The sequence below is a fragment of the Glossina fuscipes genome, unplaced genomic scaffold (genome assembly GCF_014805625.2).
Source record: "Glossina fuscipes isolate IAEA_lab_2018 unplaced genomic scaffold, Yale_Gfus_2 43, whole genome shotgun sequence".
NCBI lineage: Eukaryota > Metazoa > Arthropoda > Insecta > Diptera > Glossinidae > Glossina > Glossina fuscipes.
This window is the reverse complement of record NW_023998427.1, coordinates 701,750-719,485: the sequence shown is the minus strand read 5'-3', so window position 1 is coordinate 719,485 and position 17,736 is coordinate 701,750. Positions and strand designations below refer to the sequence as shown.

The following is a 17,736-nucleotide window of genomic DNA, read 5'->3' as shown; positions in this document are numbered from 1 at the left end:
TTTATTTGTCCTAAACTACACATTTAACTTTATAACTAAAAAAAAGGTTCAGATGTTTGACTTTTCATTTTATTCTCATTAGAACCACTCAGTAGTTTTTGACATTTGTTTTGTTGTCATTCTGCTTTACAATAAAATTTATTAACCTGTAAATTGTGAACACTGAATCAAGTAAATAGTTAACAGAAAACATCCCAATGGACTTGTGTAACCAAGCAGAATTACTGAAGCCTGGAGGAATTAATGAAGCAATGACTAATGCTAATGAAGGGAGAAACAAGTACATGTACAATTATTATTTCAAAGTTCTTAATAACTGTATGAATTTGTATTCGTAGCTTACCTTCACGTTTGGGCATGTGTGAAGTTTGCTCTGCCTTGCCGAGTCGTTATACTTGCCCTAAATGTGAAGTGAAAACTTGTTCCCTAAATTGCGTTACAATACACAAAAAAGAGTTATCTTGTAATGGCATACGTGATCGAACTAAATTTGTAGCTCTCAAACAAATGACGAAACTGGATTTTATGAGCGATTATTACTTTCTGGAAGAATGCACTCGTTACGCACAGAATCGTAAAACAGATATTATTAAACGTTATACTACTTATAACCGTGATTTGCCTATACACTTGAACCGCTTGCGTCAAGCTGCACGACGAAGAACCACGAATTTAAAATACTTACTTCAAAATTTTTTAAGGCATCGTGAAAACACCACTTACTACTGCTATAAGGAGAAAAAAATTTTTTGGCGAATAAAATGGATTTTTATTAATGCCAATGAAAACGGTAAAATCGTATGTTACATTGATGAACGTTGTGATGAGGAAAAATATCTATGGGAACTATTAGATAAATACGTAAATCCTAACTGCTTAGAACTAGTGCCCGAGAAAAGGATTTTAGAATATTATCAAAGTAAGGGAATGCAAAACATTAAGGTAAAATCTCACTTTAGAAGGTATAGAATTTTAAATTAAATAAATTAATTGTATAACACTGAAGGTTATGTTAAAAGCTGAAGAAGTTAAACGCAGTCGTAATCGTTATTATTTACTGAATGTTAATCAAACCTTAAAGGCGAATTTGGCGAAAAGAACTATTGTGGAGTATCCTTTAGTTTATATTAGTTACGAAGAATTGCCTGAAGGTTTAGATATCATTGACAGTGGTAGGATCGAAACTTTCAAAATACATTTGTTTGATTTTTCTTACAAATTTTCTTTTTTCAGATGATGACATTGAAGAAGAAACTAAGCAACATCGTTTAAATCTACAAAAAATGTGGAAGTCTTCATTGCATGAAGAACAAGAAACAAACATGGAAGATTCCAACCCAGCTCATGACATTGTTTCAGAAAAAGAGAAAAAGCAAACACGTAAAAAGGAACGTTTTCGTAAGCTCGAAATTTATGAAAAGACATCCAACAATTACCTATTTACTGATGAAAAACTAATGGAAGCTTTATCTTCATCTACCGACTGTGAAGAGGATTAAAAGCAAGTGAAATCAGGTTAGCAGAGATTTGTGTGTTAGAGTAAAAAAGTCTTTTTATTTAATATGTTTAGTTTTTATTAACCTAAAGGAAATTCCGACATTTCACACCCACTTTCTAGAAAACTTTTAGAAAAAAAAATCAAAAATAAAACTTAAAAATTAATAATAAATTATCTGCTACATATACACTTAGCAGCTCTCATAACTTTTTCCCTTTGTTATCGTATTAAGTATTAATTATGTATATTAGTGCAGTTGTTATTACAAAACCCAGAAATATAGTACAATTATAAATAAAATAAGACCAGCAGCAGCTGCTTTCACATACATTGATTTACGATTTAAATAGGTAGCATCTTTCTTATATTTCTGTGACATCATGGAAAGGTTTTGTGTCTTTGTATCTAATTCAGATAAGACCGTACCACGTTGTAGAACGTCATCGATATTTTGTACCTAAGAAATGAAATGAGTGCGGTTTTGAAAAAATGCACGCTTAAAAGTTCTGTGCCGTTCGCTTACCATTATACGTTGCACATCCTGCAGTTGTGTGTTGATGGTATTGATATTACGTCTACGGTCTGTTAACTGTTTTTTGGCTTTTTGTATATAAACATCGAACTCTATGAAAGCGTATGGTCTTGTTACGGAATTCACTTTACGTCCATAATTTGCATGAAACTCTTGAGCTAAATCTTCTAAGAAATTGAATGCCAATCGCTTAGAATACATTTTATCACACATAACCAGATAGCAAACATCATTTTCGATCAAATAGCTGTAAAAATTCCAGTTGTTAAAATTTATAATTTACTAATATATTAATGTTGACCGACTGAAATAGATAAGGACCAGTTTCAATGCTGCACCGTGCCGGCGAATGTGAACTCAATTTTCGAAACAACATTTTGGCTTGATTTTGATATTCAATTATGCTACGCCCCGTCTGAAAATTGTTATACGGAAGCATTTTCTTTTTAAATACACTTCAATATTATCAGCGCATGTTTATGGATATGTACCTGTTCGTCGTCTTGCATAGTGCCCACTAGAGGCAAACCATCAATGACTCGGGCTATCATTGTTAGCAAGGCCATGGCTATTACTTTGTATGATTTTCAATTTCTCCGTTGTTATTTCTAATGTTCCATAAACTGAATTATCGCAATATTTAACTTTGTTAATTTTTAGCTTTTATCTTGGAAAATACGTGTAAAGATTTTTATAGAACCAGCTAAAAATCCCTAAGATTTCAATAATTTGCTTTTGGTCGAATTAACACCAACACGTCAGCTAAAAGTCAAAAATAAAGTGACACTTGGTTAGAAGAGGACAGTTCAATTGTACTAAAACATAAAAAAGAAGAGCTCAAAAATATGCTGGCAACCCTGCTGCATATTAAATTGACCTGTTAAAAGAAAAAAAAAAATAGAGTGCAGAAAAAAATTCTATAGTGCTAAGGAATTTTGTTATATTATCGACTATTCCCTGAAAAAAATATGCTTTCAAATAACATTTTTTGTGGAAATTGAAAAAAATCCATGTAAAGTACAGTTTGGTGCAAATTTAGCGAGTGAAAATATAAGGAAAGATTATGCAAAAATATTAAAACAAAAACCATTTTCGCAGAAAGACGTTTTTGTGGAAAAGCTGTTTTTAGGGTATTAAACGACTTTTAACGAAAGTCGTTTAACGAAATTATTTTGGTTAAAGAAATTTTGTCTGAATTAATTTTTTTACCATTTTATTTTCTGCGACAAATTTAAGTTTTTTATAACGTCTCTGTTTTTGTCGATGTGTCTCAATTGCAATTCCGTGGTGTTATTGATTGACGATTTAGTTGCAGTTAGAAGTCATTAACACTACAGTGTGTGGAGGCTATATATATATATACAATATATTAAATACATATTAATTTTTGCGATGTTTACGAATTTTACCTATTTCGTTTCTCATTTGTAACAACTCTGTGTTTGTCAAAGAATAAGTTTGACATATTTTGCTTTTCATTTTTCGTTCGTGTTTAATCTGGTTCCTGGGTCGCAAAAGATTTTTAATTGCTTGAAAATTAATCGAAAACTTGAAACATTGCAACAAATGATTGAAGGAGTGGTTAAGAATGTAAAACTCAATAAATAAATTAGAAAAATTTACAAAAATCATAGAAAAAGTGATACATAACGAAGAATAAGTAAAGGTAAATATATTAATTGCCAACGTACTTCACACATATAAAAAGTTTTAATGCATGTGTAGGTGCGTTAGGTGAAAAGAAAAAGTCCACGTAAACTTTTTATTGCTTTTTGCATAATTTTTATAAAAACCAACCAGTTAGTTTCATGTGAATGTAAAGTATGCTTCCCCCCTCTTATGTTACTCGTTCACAAATTACCAAAAAAGTGAAAAACTAACATATGTTTAACAACTAAACAAAAAAATTGGCAGAAACAATAGAGAGAATTTTATATTCCTACGTGTGAGTGCAACCAGAGATATAAAAGTTTACTCAATAGGTTTTATTGAAAACCTGCTTGTCATTTGATTGACAAACATTCTTTATACTCGAAATTTCCCATTGATATGGAGATGCTTATCAATCGTTGTTGAATTTTTTCATTTTTCTGTAAATATTAATTGCTTTTCCCGATTAACAAATTGGTGTATGAACCTAAATTATATATAGCATAACACAAGCAGTAAGAAACAAATCAGCTACGTCGACAAAGTAAACTGACCAGTTTGACACAATCCGCTAATGCAGCAGAAGAGAATTCATTTATTATCACAGTCATTGAGTAGCGGACTTACCTTTTTCAGAAACTATCAAAATTATCCTTAATTTATGCATCATAATCATAATCACCTCTGCCACAATTGTTATCGCTGTGCCCATCACCAACAACGTCGGTTCAGGATAACAAGTAACAAATTTCTTGCTTTCTCTTCTTCTTTTCATTTATCTGGGTTATTATATTTTCGTAAGCAAGAAGTTCGGCTCGTTTTATGTAACGTTTCTAATGTAAATGGATATGTTAGATAATATAAATCAGGAAATAAAAGAAATATGTTAATATTAGATAACTGAAATTTTAAAATTTGCGTATAACTTTATTAATTTTTACACTTCTGCTCTGTAAGTTTTTGCTATATGTTTAGTAACTTTTTTGATGCTATTTTTATGAAAATTCTCAGTTGAAACTGATATCCAGATACAAGCTACTTCGGTGGTTACGTTTTCATAGGCCGTGTTCAGCGTATACAACAAAAATGCGTAAGGCATATAGCAAGTAAGAAAATTATATACGAATGTGACTTAATCTCCTATAAGCATCCGCCTTTATCTGAAAGTAGGATTGATAAATTTTTAGTGCTCAACGCAATGGTTGTGCAATGAGTGGAAAATTTGAATTCTTTTTCGTTTTGAAAACAGGTGTTCTCAGTTCATTTTGTATTGTGAACGTTTCTGTTGGCTCACTTGATCCGTTTTCAATGCCAGTCTTAGTGGAAGAACTTGTAATACTTTCCGAATTTAAAGTCTATATCTTATATTTGAGTGCAGAAGGATGTTTACCGTAGACACACTCCTGTTAGGTGTTGCAAAGGGGATTCCCAAAATTAGTATATGCCTATTCTTCAATGGTGGATATAATAAGCAGAAATAGGTTAATTTTAGTGCGTAGTAATTATTTAGATGCAAATGATTTTATTTTAGTTTTTTACTATTACTTGAGAACACATTAGCCACAAAAAATCCACCATTCAGACTGCACGGATACTTAGTCTCACCACAAATTGGGCACCCAGTTTATATACTTTTTTGTGCAGGCCCTTATTTAGAAACCCGTGCATAAAAAATAATTGGGCGAAATATAGTAGTTCCAGAAACTGTCGTTTAATTTATATTTTTTTCTTTTTGGAGGCGCCGCATCCATGCTTTTCCTTCAGCCCATATATATTAATATATATAAATATATATATGTATATAAATTTTTTTTAAAGTCATTCAAATAAATATTGCTTTCTTTTTACTTCTTTTAACAAATCAAGTGGTAAATTAAAAACCTCTTAAAAAAAAGACTCAACAGCAGTTATGCAGCCTTCAAGCAAAACTACAACTACAACTGCTATGCCGAGCTCCAATAATAGTAATAATAACAATAACGGTTGGCAACAGCAACAACCAACTTTGGTGAATAACAATGTGTTTGAGCAACAGCAACAACAACAATCGTTACAAACAGCACAACACTTGAGTCACCAAAGACTGCAACCATCGCCAACAACCAATTATACTAATATTTCTCAACATCACTGTGTAAAGGCGCCAACAAATATTTATAATAAAACCATTGGAGGACACCAAGAAGGCGGAAATTATTTTCAGGAAGCTACAGTAAATGCAGCAAAGTTAGCAAATTCCGTAAATTTCTTTGATAATTCTACGAACAATAACAATAATCAATCAGATGGTTGGAGTGATTGTGACTGGAACGATAATAACACCTTAGGACAACAACAGCAATTTAATGACAATTCTACTACGACAAATCAACAACATCAACTACCACCATCCAATGTTAACACTATAAATGTTATAGCAGAAAGTTTTAGTCCACAATCTTCTCAAAATGATAACTGGAATTGGTCTACCTTGGCAGAACGATCTTCTAAAAATGTAGGAATAAATAACAAACAGAAGAGTGACAATTGGAACTGGAGTACAGTGGAAAATGAACAACAGCAACACCAGACAACGGCCTTAGCAACTGAGCTTAGTCATGTAGTCTTACCTAGCCTTGCAACGCCTCCACCGCCACCATCAGAATTTTCGACAGAGAATCATAATTACAATACCAGTGCGATGCTAACTTCTCCTACATCGTCAACTCTTAACAACATTCCAAATAGTGTGTTTATGTCTCAAGCAAAACCGGTTACCTTACCTATACGTCAGTATGCTGCTTCGCCCTTAACTGGAAAGGCTTCAGCTGGAATGGAAGAAAATACTATAATGCCACCGCAAGGATTTCAGAATCCTGAAGAAATACCCATTCACACGGTAGGCGCTTCGCCACCCTCTTCATCTAACGGAACGCCTCCATTAATTAAGATCCCGTCTACTAGTGGTAATCCTTTCAAGCGAACGGGATTGCCTCAACACCATCGAGCTGCTGGTTTTTTGCCGCCTGTAGCAGCAAATAATCAACTTTTTAATATGACTGCTCCTCCACCGCCGGCCGATTTCGCTAATCCATCTACGGGTAATGTTAATGCAATGGAACCGGAAAATAACGAGTTACCTTCGCAAGAAAATCAGGAGGTCTTACCTCAACCACAAAACGTGCTTCATAGCGTCGCACTGTCTGCCTATCCCCCGCAGCCTCTCAACGATGAACGTAATCAATATTTAAAAACCAGTCACTTATCAGAAAACACCACCACTCATGCGGAGGAAGAACAGCAATTTGAAACTGATGGCTTAATGCCTCCACCGGGCCTGTCACGTTTAGTTTTAGGAGAACCGGAATTAGAAGCTAATGAGCGTTTGGTTACTGGTACCGAAACACCAGCTCTTAACAATACAACAACAGTTATGCATTTGGAAGAACGACAAGCTGATGGTGAAGATACTGATACGGAAAACAATGCAATAGGTACTTTGGATAGTGCAGTGACTATTTGCACCAATTCAAATGTTGCAACCAATGCATCAGATCGTAATTTGTATTTTGTGCCAGGCGAAAGTCAGGCGAATAATGACCAACGTGTTGTCACTGGAGTAGAAATAGCTGAGCAACGGGAAATAGAATTGGATGGCGAAAACTTGGAAGACCAGCAACAACAACAACAACAGCAACTACCTGCTGAGTCACGTAACCAGCCACCTGTTGAAGGCGCTGCTGACAATGTAGAGCCATCTAATCCAACAACACTAATCAACAATAATTATGCTTTAAATACTGTAGAAGATGTACTGCAGTCACCAACGCAGCTTCTTAATAAAGGTAAAGATCTACTATCTAATTCGTCACCCAATGATGATGAGGAAAGTGATGAACGATTACTGAACGAAAGGTCACATAGCACCGGCACAGCAATTGCAGCGAAAACACGTTCCAAATATGACGTAGAACGCGTGAATTCTCGTCGTACTACTAAGCGACGTTCGATAGATCGTTACGAAAGTGACGAAGAGGCCTATTCAGAAGGGGAAGAATACTCCAGTGAAAGGGAGCATGAGAGGGAAATGGAACGCCACCGTCACTATCGTGAAAGTAGTACTCGTAGCGATCGTGGCACCGGTGGTGCTGATGAAGATAAACCTTTTATTCGGCGTCAGCGAGTTAATGGTGATAAACGTGATAAGCACTATTACCAGGAACGTGAGCGTGAGCGCGAACGTATTGAACGTGATCGGGAACGCAAAGAGCTCACTGGAAAATATGAAAAACGATCTCAACGTTATAGTAATCAGGAACGCTTTGAAATTGGGACCAAGTATGAAACAGAAGAATCATTGCGTTTCGATAGTCGTAAAGATTTATCGCGACGTAGTATACGGTATCCAGACAGCGAACGAGAACGTGCTCGACGAAGCGATCGTAGTGATCAAGGTGGTGAATATAATGAATATAATCGCGGACGCTCTTTTCGGAGTTCGAAACGAGGCGACGATGGTCGGATTAGTGAACGAAGACGTGCTGTGAGGGATGGAGTTGGATTGGCAACTGATGATTATGAGACTAATACAATTGAACGACGTCGTGGAGGACGAAGCGATAGACCACGTGACGGTCGTTATCGTGAAGATCCAAGATATGATCTTCGTGACTATGAAGAGTACCGAAAGCATAGTTCTCGCAATACGCGTGAAAGTGATGTTGACAAAGATGGCCCGCGCTCAGCACGTGTGCATCACGATTCCCGTCACATGCCAGGCGCAATGTATACTGGTTATCCTACGACAGCTTATGATCCCTATGCGGCGTATTTCTATGGGCAGATGGCTCGCACCAATCCTCAGGCCTATGCCGAGTGGTACAAAAAGTATTATGGTCATACCACGGCAACTGTCATGATGCCAAATATTTTAACCGGCGATCAATCATCGAACGCTAATTCGGCTGTTGAAGCCACACGAACAACGGCCGGCACCGATGGTCGTGAATCGGTACACTCGGGACGTAGTTCAGCTCATAATGGACAACGTGACAGGTAAGTCAAATATTTTCCATATTTCGAAAATTTTTATTAATTAGCCTGAAAACAACCTTAAGAAAATTTAGATGGTAGAGAAATTACTACTCTTTCATTTTTCGCTTTTTAACGTTAATTTTTTGTTAGTAATTTTATTGCGTATATATATATATATATGTATGTGTATATATGTAAATTTATATATATATATATATATATATATATATATCCATTTTTATATTTTATTTGTTTATTCGTTTTTGTTTGTAACGGTTTTAAGTTTTAATCTCGCAAAAAAAATTCTTATCTAATTCGAAATCTTATAGGGTGGCTCGGTTTTCGAATTGTCTTTTGAAGAGTTATTACAGATTCCCATGGGCTACTATACTCTGAAGACGGATTTATAACTCGATTTCAATTCAAAGTCTTCTGTATGGCAAAAATGCCATAAGATTGCGAAAAACAAATACGACTCGATATATCTACTTTCTATAGAACAATGCTTATTAGTTCTTTTTTTTTTTTGAATAAGACAAGTCCAATTCTGTCTATGGATCGATTTCTGTAGCATTGTTTAACAACTAAATTTATTATCTCGACTGTGTAGCTTAGTACATAATTATTTTCTATGAATTAATTCGAACTTCGTCCCATAGACTTATTTGACTTGCATACTTGCATACAGTACTATTCTGGATTGAAGATTTACATATAATTGCTTAAGTTATATAGTTGCGCTGTTTATTTAATCGGCAATACGATATTTTTGCTTGTTCTTTTCTGCTATTATTTTTTTTTGCTTTTATTTACTACTTGCTTCATTTACTTTGAGTATTTCAAAAAAGAAAAAAAAAAAAAAAAATAAATAAAATAACAGCTCACTCATTCATTTATCGCAAAAAAACACAAAATTGATTATTAAATGGAAAAGGAAGCAAACAGCGGCCACCGCAACACCGCAACATTCTGACCCCTTTAGAAACAGTTAACGTGAAAACAGACAGCACATATACACATCCAAATGAAATTACAATTGCATACAAACGAATAATGACTACTCTTTTTAGCCGAATACTACATATAACTATTATTCTTGTCACATATATTGTATTAATCATTTTCTCAATATTCGTGTATGTGTCTTTATGTTAATGTATATATACATTTGCGTGCGTATGTATATGAGTAATTAATTTAGATTCAAAACAAACGAACAAATCAAATCATAAAATAATAACCTTTTGATCCTTTATGTGCTTTTGCTTTTATTTTACACTATCAACAACAACAACAACAACAACAAACAACAACAAACAACAACAACCGAAAAAAAAAAAAACCACAAACAATTATTTAAAATAATCTCAATGCCACATCCTTCATCATCATCAACGAATTTTTCTCAGGTATACGCATGCATACATAACACAATCGAATGAATATCAGCGTCATTATCACCGTCGGCAGCAGCAGCGGCAACAACAAATGGCATTTAATCACTCCTTAAACTCTACTATGTTTACGGACGACGATTCTCTCAATCAAAATTGTGATTTTTATGCTGGCAGCGTCAAACCGGCCACCGGTGTCAGCGTTGGTAATATTGGTGGCGGTCGCTTAAGTTCGGCAAATTCTCACAGTAATCTATCGCAAATCCATGGCGCTTATTATGCAAACTTGTCGACCAGCATCATACCAGCAACAGTCACTGGCGGCAGTTACTACGCACGTTCCGATTACGCTGATTCAACAAGGTGCTAATTACAAACAAAAAAAAAAAAAAAAAAATTCTATGAAAATTCTATGAAAATTTTTTTTTTTTTAGTTATCTCTGCTCTCTTAGTTATTTTTATCTGTGTGGTATTAATATAGTTTTAGACGTTTTTTTTTTTTTTTGATAATTTCCTAAACAAGTTATTTAAAATTCTATGGTTATTCTATTCTATGGTAAATTCAATGATTGTGTGTGATTGATGTAGTCGTCCCTGTCTTATCTATGCATTCGGTATTTTAATGAAGAATTAAAGAAGGCCGATTTCCCCCAAGCATCTTTTCGAAAGCATCTTTTCAAAAATAGACAATATATACATTCGTTAATATATTTTATTATACATAAATATGCTGGGAAAGCCAATTATCGATCGGGTCGATAATAATGTAAATGTAAAGATAAAGTTAACTTGCCTCCTTCCTTTCCTTTCTCCTCGCTATAATGTAACTCAATTCTTAAAGAATGTTTGTCAAAGCGTTTCACGTTCATAATGCGTTCGTGGTTATCGCTACCCCAACGAGAGTGTAGATTACGTTGAATAAGAGAGGATATTAGCTTCTATGAAAAATATTGAATAGAAAGATGATATGACGTAGGTATCTAGAGTAATACTTGGAGCGCATCTTTCCGAATAGCCCATAAAAAATGCTTAATTCCTTTTTCACTCATATTTCCAAGTTTTTGCCTCCCTTTTGAAATCTGAATTTTTTGTATAGATGCGATTTAAATCGAATATTTAGGAAACAATGATCACACAATATCCAATAGGTTTTCCATTAATCTTTGTCGAAATATGTTTTGATCTTCTCAATAAATACCAATTAATTACCAATGTTTTGCACAATTATAAATATCGTTAGTTGTATTAGCTTTCGTTCTCCTTTTGTCTCCAAGCCCAGTTTACGATAGCCTCTATAACATATAATAAATGGCAGCTATTCGCACCTGTATTGCACTGCACTGTACTATACTGTACTGTATTATACTATACTGTAATCCTTTAAAGCAACAAGTGAGAGCAAATAATTGCTTTCGGTTCGTAAATATTGTAGTATGTGGCAGAGCCTGGTTAAGGAAAAAATTTGGCTTTGTGTGTTCGGCAATTTAAAAAAAAAAAATGTGTCTAAATTTGATTTGAAAACTCTCCTTCACAGGCCGGATGTATTTTTAATCAGTTATAAATAAGGTTTAAATTTTTCACTTATAATATTCAAAAGTATAACGAAATTGTGTTATGTATTTTTGTTTTTGTTAATTTATTTATTATCCGTGAATCGCTTATGAAACGAAACGAAACGAAATAGATGTCTTGAAATTAATCGAATTATGAATTTGAGTTTTTCATGCAATTTTGCATAATTTTCAATTCGATTGATTCATTGCATCTATTGCATTTCATGTCACATTTTATAATATATATATATATATATATATATATATATATATATATATTTTTTTTTTTTTTTTTTTCAATTTTTTCTACAGTTTCAATGTATACATATAAATGCAAGTATTATTTGGTAGACTTTAATTTCCTACATCTACGTGTATAAAATCGGTATCTAAAAAGTGATGCCACTAATTTTTAATCGATCAAGATGTAAAAAACCGAACTGTTCGTCTACTTTTTTGAAAATTTGAATCTGATCTGTTGTTTTAGTTTTCACAGAAAAATAACCAAAGTAAATTTCTCCAAATTAATTGAAGAAAATGTTTTTTTTTTTTAAATACAATACAAAGTTTTCGTAGTGGGCCGGATTTTAATTAACTCTATTCTTCCAAGAACTTAAGGTTTTTTTGTTTTTTTCAACTATAACTAATAACATGTATTATTGATTGTCCGAGGGTTGATAGGCATTCTTGCAAATACTTTTAGAGGTTTAACATTTGCCGTGGAATTCGAATGTGCCAAAATTCTCCATCTAGTCACAAATCATTTAATTCACTTCATTTCTTATATAATTTTTTTTCTTCTTAATTTCTCCTTTTCATTATTTCCGTTCACTTTTACTTCATCAGTTGCACGCCAATTATTTTACTTACTATTAAATTCAATTATGAAATATATTTCTCTTAATTTTATGAAAGAAAAATTTTCAAAGGCATGTTTTCTTTAAGTTTAAAAAACTAGAAACTCGCATGTACCTAAACTTTCACAATTACTTTGTAAGCAAAATTCTTATCATCTTTTTTAATGAAGCAATTAATTTAAAATTTCTTTTTCCTCCTCCCTCCCGCCCGCGCTAATAACCACAAAAAAAAAAAAAAATAAATAAAAATAAATAAATAAATAAATAATAATAAAAAAAAAAAAAAAAATCTCCAGAACTGGTCCTATGTCAATACATGATATCGATACTCTTACCACGGAGCCGCAGCGTTTGACGCCATTGAAGTTCCTCAACGAACATGCAGTGATTAATTTTGCTTCTGGAATATTGGTAACATTGAAGCCAAAATATGCACCCAATGGTAATGTTAATAATGTTGTAAATCTGTTACGCTGCAAACCCAATGACGAGACGAGAAAACTGTTCCGTGTCTTCCCCGGACCATTGGTTCGAGGTTTAACTCACAAAAAGACAATTATAGAATTTTGTGAAGAGCAAATACATTTGGGCCCCTTGGACACTACTATTTATGCTAAGCAACTAATAGTAAATAACAATGAAAGATACAAGGCTTCATATACTTTAATGTGGAATCTCTTGATATTGTTGCTAAGACAAAACGGGGTAAATTAAATTAAATAATGCATAATTAAAAGTGTTTCGATTAATATACACTTTTTGTTTTTGGATATGCCTTCATTAAAATTATCTTACAGATGGTAGTTGGCACTGATATTGCGGAACTATTATTGAAAAATCAACAGCAGTTTCCATATGAGTCCTTGTTGCTAGCATTCGAGAGTAATAACACTTCAAAATCGGGTTCTAATACGTCAGAAGATTTGCACAGCACTGATGATATTTTGGATGATAAGGAGCTACCTTTGAATAAGGGAACAGATTTACCTATCCCGGAAAATCCGGTCCTAGTAACGGGCGTAGAAGAAAAATCGGCGGAGAGTTCTTGCAGTCTTTTAAATGACGCAGACGTCACTGATAAATTTCGACAATATCTGCTCTACGGCAACGTTAACGAGGCCTTAGAATGGGCTACCGATAATAATTTATGGGGGCATGCTCTCTTTTTGGCTTCTAAGCTTGATCGTCGCACACATGCCAATGTTATGATGAAATTCGCTAATAAATTATCGCTAAACGATCCTTTACAGACGCTTTATCAACTGATGAGCGGGCGAATACCGTCCAGTGTTACTTGTCTGCAGGATCAAAAATGGGGTGACTGGCGTCCACATTTATCGATGATTTTATCCAATACATCTCAGAAACCAGAACTTGATCGTAGAGCGATTACCACATTGGGGGATTCACTATTCAATCGCGGAGATCTCTACGCTGCACATTTTTGTTACCTAATGGCTCAGGTGGGTTTTGGCCGTTACCAATGTACTGCCATAATGGAGACTGCGCTACAACAACATTTACCCAGGTATGTGAATAGCAACTTTTTCAAACTTTGTTATCTAAGCATTTCGCATATATTTTTTAATCGTTTCTTGTAGATTGGTTCTGTTGGGCTCGTCGCACTATAAGCAATTTAACGAATTTGCTCATAACGAAGCGATCATAATGACTGAAATTTACGAATACGCCTGTTCATTAAATGATGAAAAATTCTCTTTAATAGAATTTCAGGTAAGAGAGATCTTTTAAAGAAAAAGAGATAATTCCCTTCCTTTACTTTTTCTTTTATTTTCATATTCTTCTATTCATACATAGCCGTATAAATTTCTGTTAGCTACGCGTTTATTGGATTATGGTTACCATTTGAGAAGTTTAATGTATTTAGAACAGATTGCTTTACATATTAGCCGAGACCCGACGAAATATGAAAATAGTTTTATTAAAAAGGTAAAAAAAAAAAGTATACCTTTTATTCTAAATTATTCTTAAAAAAGTACGATACTTTTTAATTATTTTAATAGGTTTATGAACTAGCTGATCGATTAAAATTTCATGATCCGGTTTTGGAGAAACCTCTAGATGATCATAACGCACATCAACAAATGTTACAGTCACACGATGATAGGGACAATTTGAACACTAATTTTCAACAAATGGAAGAAAAGAAATGGTTGCAAACTTTAAGGGAACTAACCCAACAAAATAAGGTAATTATTGTAATAAATTTTTTGTACATTTAATTGATCACACCAAGCCAGACCAGACCAGACCAGATTAGACCATGATTGCATTATACAATCGTATATGAAAATCATTTGCAATGAAAGTCATTTTATAAATTTTACTTTTCAGGCGAACAATGATAATAATATGGCGCAAAGTTCGGAAAATAATGCTTACAATTATCAACACCAACAGCAACAGCAACAGCAACAACAACAGCAAATTGATCAACAGTTTATGGAAATTAATAAACAATTCAGTGAATTGAATTTGCAATATGAACAACATCGTCATCATAATCAAACTGAGCAGCAAGCCTCACCTGCGATAAATAACGATACAGTCTACTATAATTCAGATCAATCGCAACAAGCCCAACAACCACGGAAGGAACCGGATCATTTATTAGCTAACACTATGACGACACCACAACAACAAACAGAATTTCCTGCCACAACAAATACTAACGATTTAAACTTGAATTCATCGATTCCTACTTACGATAATTCTGCCACGAGTGGCCTGGATTCTACGTCAATGCCTCTCATCATCGGGCCGCAAGATATACATCAAAATCAATATGCTGGATCTGTGGCTACTACATCTCATTATGAGCAACATCAACCTAGCTATTATTTGACTGCAGAACAATTAAATTCCGGAGCTGCTAGTGGAAATTACGATTTTTTGTCTACAGGTCAGCAACAACAATCACTACCACAAAACTTATTGGATGATATGGTAAGTGAGAAAGGGTTAGAAACAGTTATCTGAATATATATATATATATATAAATATATATATTTTTTTTTTGCCTTATATATATATTCACTATTGAATTGAAAATGGTTTTTAGGTCAGCGCTTATAGAAAAATTTCTAATGATTTTTATTTTAAAGTTAAAATTTAAGAAGAGAGCAATTTTTCGTAAAATTTTTAACAATTCAAAATTTTAATACCTTTTCCCTTGTCCTGTTCCTTAAATTTAATGGAATGCAGCCACCCGCAACTTTTGATGATTCCGATAAAAAATCTGAATTTTTCAGCAAACAAAATAAATCATCTTGTTCAACTATTAAAACTATAATGAAACAGCAACGTAAATTAAAATTAAAACCATTGCCTTTAGCTTCCATGCAGTCACCGACGATAACAACAGCAACACCATTATTATCTTCACATTTATTTTTCAGTAACAAACAATTTAATCGCTCGAACTGCTCAAACACAAGAGTTAATATTAGCAAGAAATCGTCTTCTACATCAGACGAAACATTAGTAAGCGAAGAAGAGTCCGCTAAAGAGCATGATATTGCTAATATTATGAACACAACAACAACAGCAGCCTTATTAGTTTCAAATAAAAACTTATATAAAACAACCATTACAGAAAATAAATCTAATTCAGCAGCAACATACTCTGTCTATAATAATGTAAGTAATAATGTTGAAAATCAACTGCAACAAACACCAAAACTTAATTCCATTAATATAAGTAAAAGTTTTAAAGTAAAAACTATCGCTACCACCGCTATCAATACCACCATAACTAATACTAAGCCACTGCACTATGATTTATCAACCTCTTCATGCTTGGCTACCTCAGCAGTTGCTGCTGCTTGCGTTGATGGTGGCCACTTAATTAAAAAAGTCAATTTCATTTTACCTGGAACACGACTAACAGAAGATGAAGGAGACGAAGAAGAAGAAGAAGATGATGATGATGATGATGATGATAATGAAGGTAACAACCAACAGGCCAACAATATCGATGATATTGAAAAATTTGATAACGTTAATAAGAAATCAATTAAGCAACACTTACCTATTAAATTACCAACAACTGGTCATTTCGGACGAACGCGGAAAAATATTGTTTACAACGGTACTTATCCGATTGATATGCCTTTGGCAATGGAAAAATTTGGTCACTTAACTCATCGTTATAATACAGACAGGAGTATAACAAAAAACGATCCAATAACATATAATATCCTTATGAGAGATTTTATAGAAGCGTTCAGAGTTGGTGAATATGCAAAAGAAGATGAACGACGGCATGTTACCAACGAACTAGCTGCAGATTTAGATATTTTAGGTAAAACGAAATTATCTCCTTCTTGTCCTTCTTCTCCTTCTCCTTCAACTTCTCATTGTAAACGTGCTCATCAGCATTATCAATCATCACATCGACCAGCTACACCTCAAATATGGTCTATGCAAGAGCTTATTGCTAATCCTCATGTACCCTTAAATTATAAGAAAATGTGTCACGAAGTTGAACAAAGTTTGCAACAATTTGAAGATTATATTGATACGAAAGCAATAGAGGATAACAGTAACGTACCAGTTTTACGTACCTTCGATATAGATCGACCCATTTTAGGAGGATCGAAAATGATTAATGATAGAAAAAAGCTTAAAACTTTGTAAGAATTTGTGTTGTAATTGATATGAGGAATAAAAGTGAATGCAAGAAACTTGAAATAATTATTTTGTTATATAAAGAGTTAAGTTGAAATTTATCTGAATTATATTATACACATGCGTGTTATCACAGGTATTATAATAATTAAAAAAAAAAAACAAAACAAAAAAAAAGAAACTTTGCCGCACTTGGTTGCCAACGAATTACATTTAATTCTACTATTATTTATCTTTCTTTCTTTTTTTATTTACAATTATTTAATTTGAAAAGGCTTTATATTTAATCATAAAATTTTCACAAAAAGTGAAGAAAGATGAAGAATTAGACATAATTTGAAAAAGATATACAATAAAATGGATTGGTTGCGCAATTATTTTTATGATGATTGCAAAAAATTTTAAGCAAAAGTATGTCAATGTACGATAATATGGTTTATTTTTATTCCATCTGATTATCATCTGGATATCTTTGGAAAGAAAGTTGAAAAATTTATAAATTTTATTTTCTTATCATTTTCATTAAATATTTTATAAACATTAAAATATTTTTGAAAAGGTGTGGGATATTTAAACGATAGTCTTCCCT

At 33.3% G+C, this 17,736-nt stretch overlaps 3 protein-coding genes across 6 annotated transcripts in view; 2 read left to right on the top strand and 1 right to left on the bottom strand.

The window, feature by feature from the left end:
• Positions 1-40: 40 nt before the first annotated feature.
• Positions 41-1,594, top strand: LOC119637118 (box C/D snoRNA protein 1). Its single transcript, XM_038032951.1, has 4 exons — positions 41-280; positions 339-942; positions 1,007-1,172; positions 1,234-1,594. Exons 1-4 carry the CDS (start codon positions 198-200, stop codon positions 1,497-1,499), a joined length of 1,119 nt encoding a protein of 372 aa, XP_037888879.1. The 5' UTR covers positions 41-197; the 3' UTR covers positions 1,500-1,594.
• Positions 1,595-1,667: 73 nt separating this feature from the next.
• On the bottom strand, positions 1,668-2,831 carry LOC119637119 (vesicle-trafficking protein SEC22b-B). Its single transcript, XM_038032952.1, has 4 exons — positions 2,522-2,831; positions 2,336-2,445; positions 2,022-2,277; positions 1,668-1,955 (listed from the first exon to the last, which is right to left on the bottom strand). The coding sequence occupies exons 1-4, from the start codon at positions 2,594-2,596 to the stop codon at positions 1,761-1,763; spliced, it is 636 nt and encodes a 211-aa protein (XP_037888880.1). The 5' UTR covers positions 2,597-2,831; the 3' UTR covers positions 1,668-1,760.
• Positions 2,832-2,979: 148 nt separating this feature from the next.
• The window catches only part of LOC119637053, a 17,034-nt gene continuing 2,277 nt past the window's right edge, over positions 2,980-17,736 (top strand). The window contains exons 1-10 of one of the 4 annotated variants that reach the window (XM_038032866.1): positions 2,980-3,696; positions 5,547-8,714; positions 10,103-10,450; positions 12,794-13,202; positions 13,295-14,025; positions 14,099-14,231; positions 14,316-14,447; positions 14,522-14,707; positions 14,853-15,464; positions 15,917-16,004. In XM_038032866.1, the coding sequence (XP_037888794.1) occupies positions 5,590-8,714; positions 10,103-10,450; positions 12,794-13,202; positions 13,295-14,025; positions 14,099-14,231; positions 14,316-14,447; positions 14,522-14,707; positions 14,853-15,464; positions 15,917-15,919 (5,679 nt within the window). In that variant the 5' untranslated portion in view covers positions 2,980-3,696; positions 5,547-5,589 and the 3' untranslated portion in view covers positions 15,920-16,004. Of the gene's footprint in view, positions 3,697-5,546; positions 8,715-10,102; positions 10,451-12,793; positions 13,203-13,294; positions 14,026-14,098; positions 14,232-14,315; positions 14,448-14,521; positions 14,708-14,852; positions 15,465-15,916; positions 16,005-17,736 lie in introns of those variants that run through there. The other 3 variants (XM_038032865.1, XM_038032863.1, XM_038032864.1) reach the window with 3 other exon arrangements.

Excerpts from the sequence above, each read along its gene's own strand:
- LOC119637119 (XM_038032952.1), bottom strand. The coding sequence starts at position 2,596 with ATGGCCTTGCTAACAATGATAGCCCGAGTCATTGATGGTTTGCCTCTA. Across the intron at positions 2,446-2,521 it reads CTATGCAAGACGACGAACAG|ACGGGGCGTAGCATAATTGA; the intron begins GTACATATCCAT and ends AACAATTTTCAG. Across the intron at positions 2,278-2,335 it reads ACTGGTCCTTATCTATTTCA|CTATTTGATCGAAAATGATG; the intron begins GTCGGTCAACAT and ends GAATTTTTACAG.
- LOC119637118 (XM_038032951.1), top strand. The coding sequence starts at position 198 with ATGGACTTGTGTAACCAAGCAGAATTACTGAAGCCTGGAGGAATTAAT. Across the intron at positions 281-338 it reads GCTAATGAAGGGAGAAACAA|CTTACCTTCACGTTTGGGCA; the intron begins GTACATGTACAA and ends TTGTATTCGTAG. Across the intron at positions 1,173-1,233 it reads TTTAGATATCATTGACAGTG|ATGATGACATTGAAGAAGAA; the intron begins GTAGGATCGAAA and ends TTCTTTTTTCAG.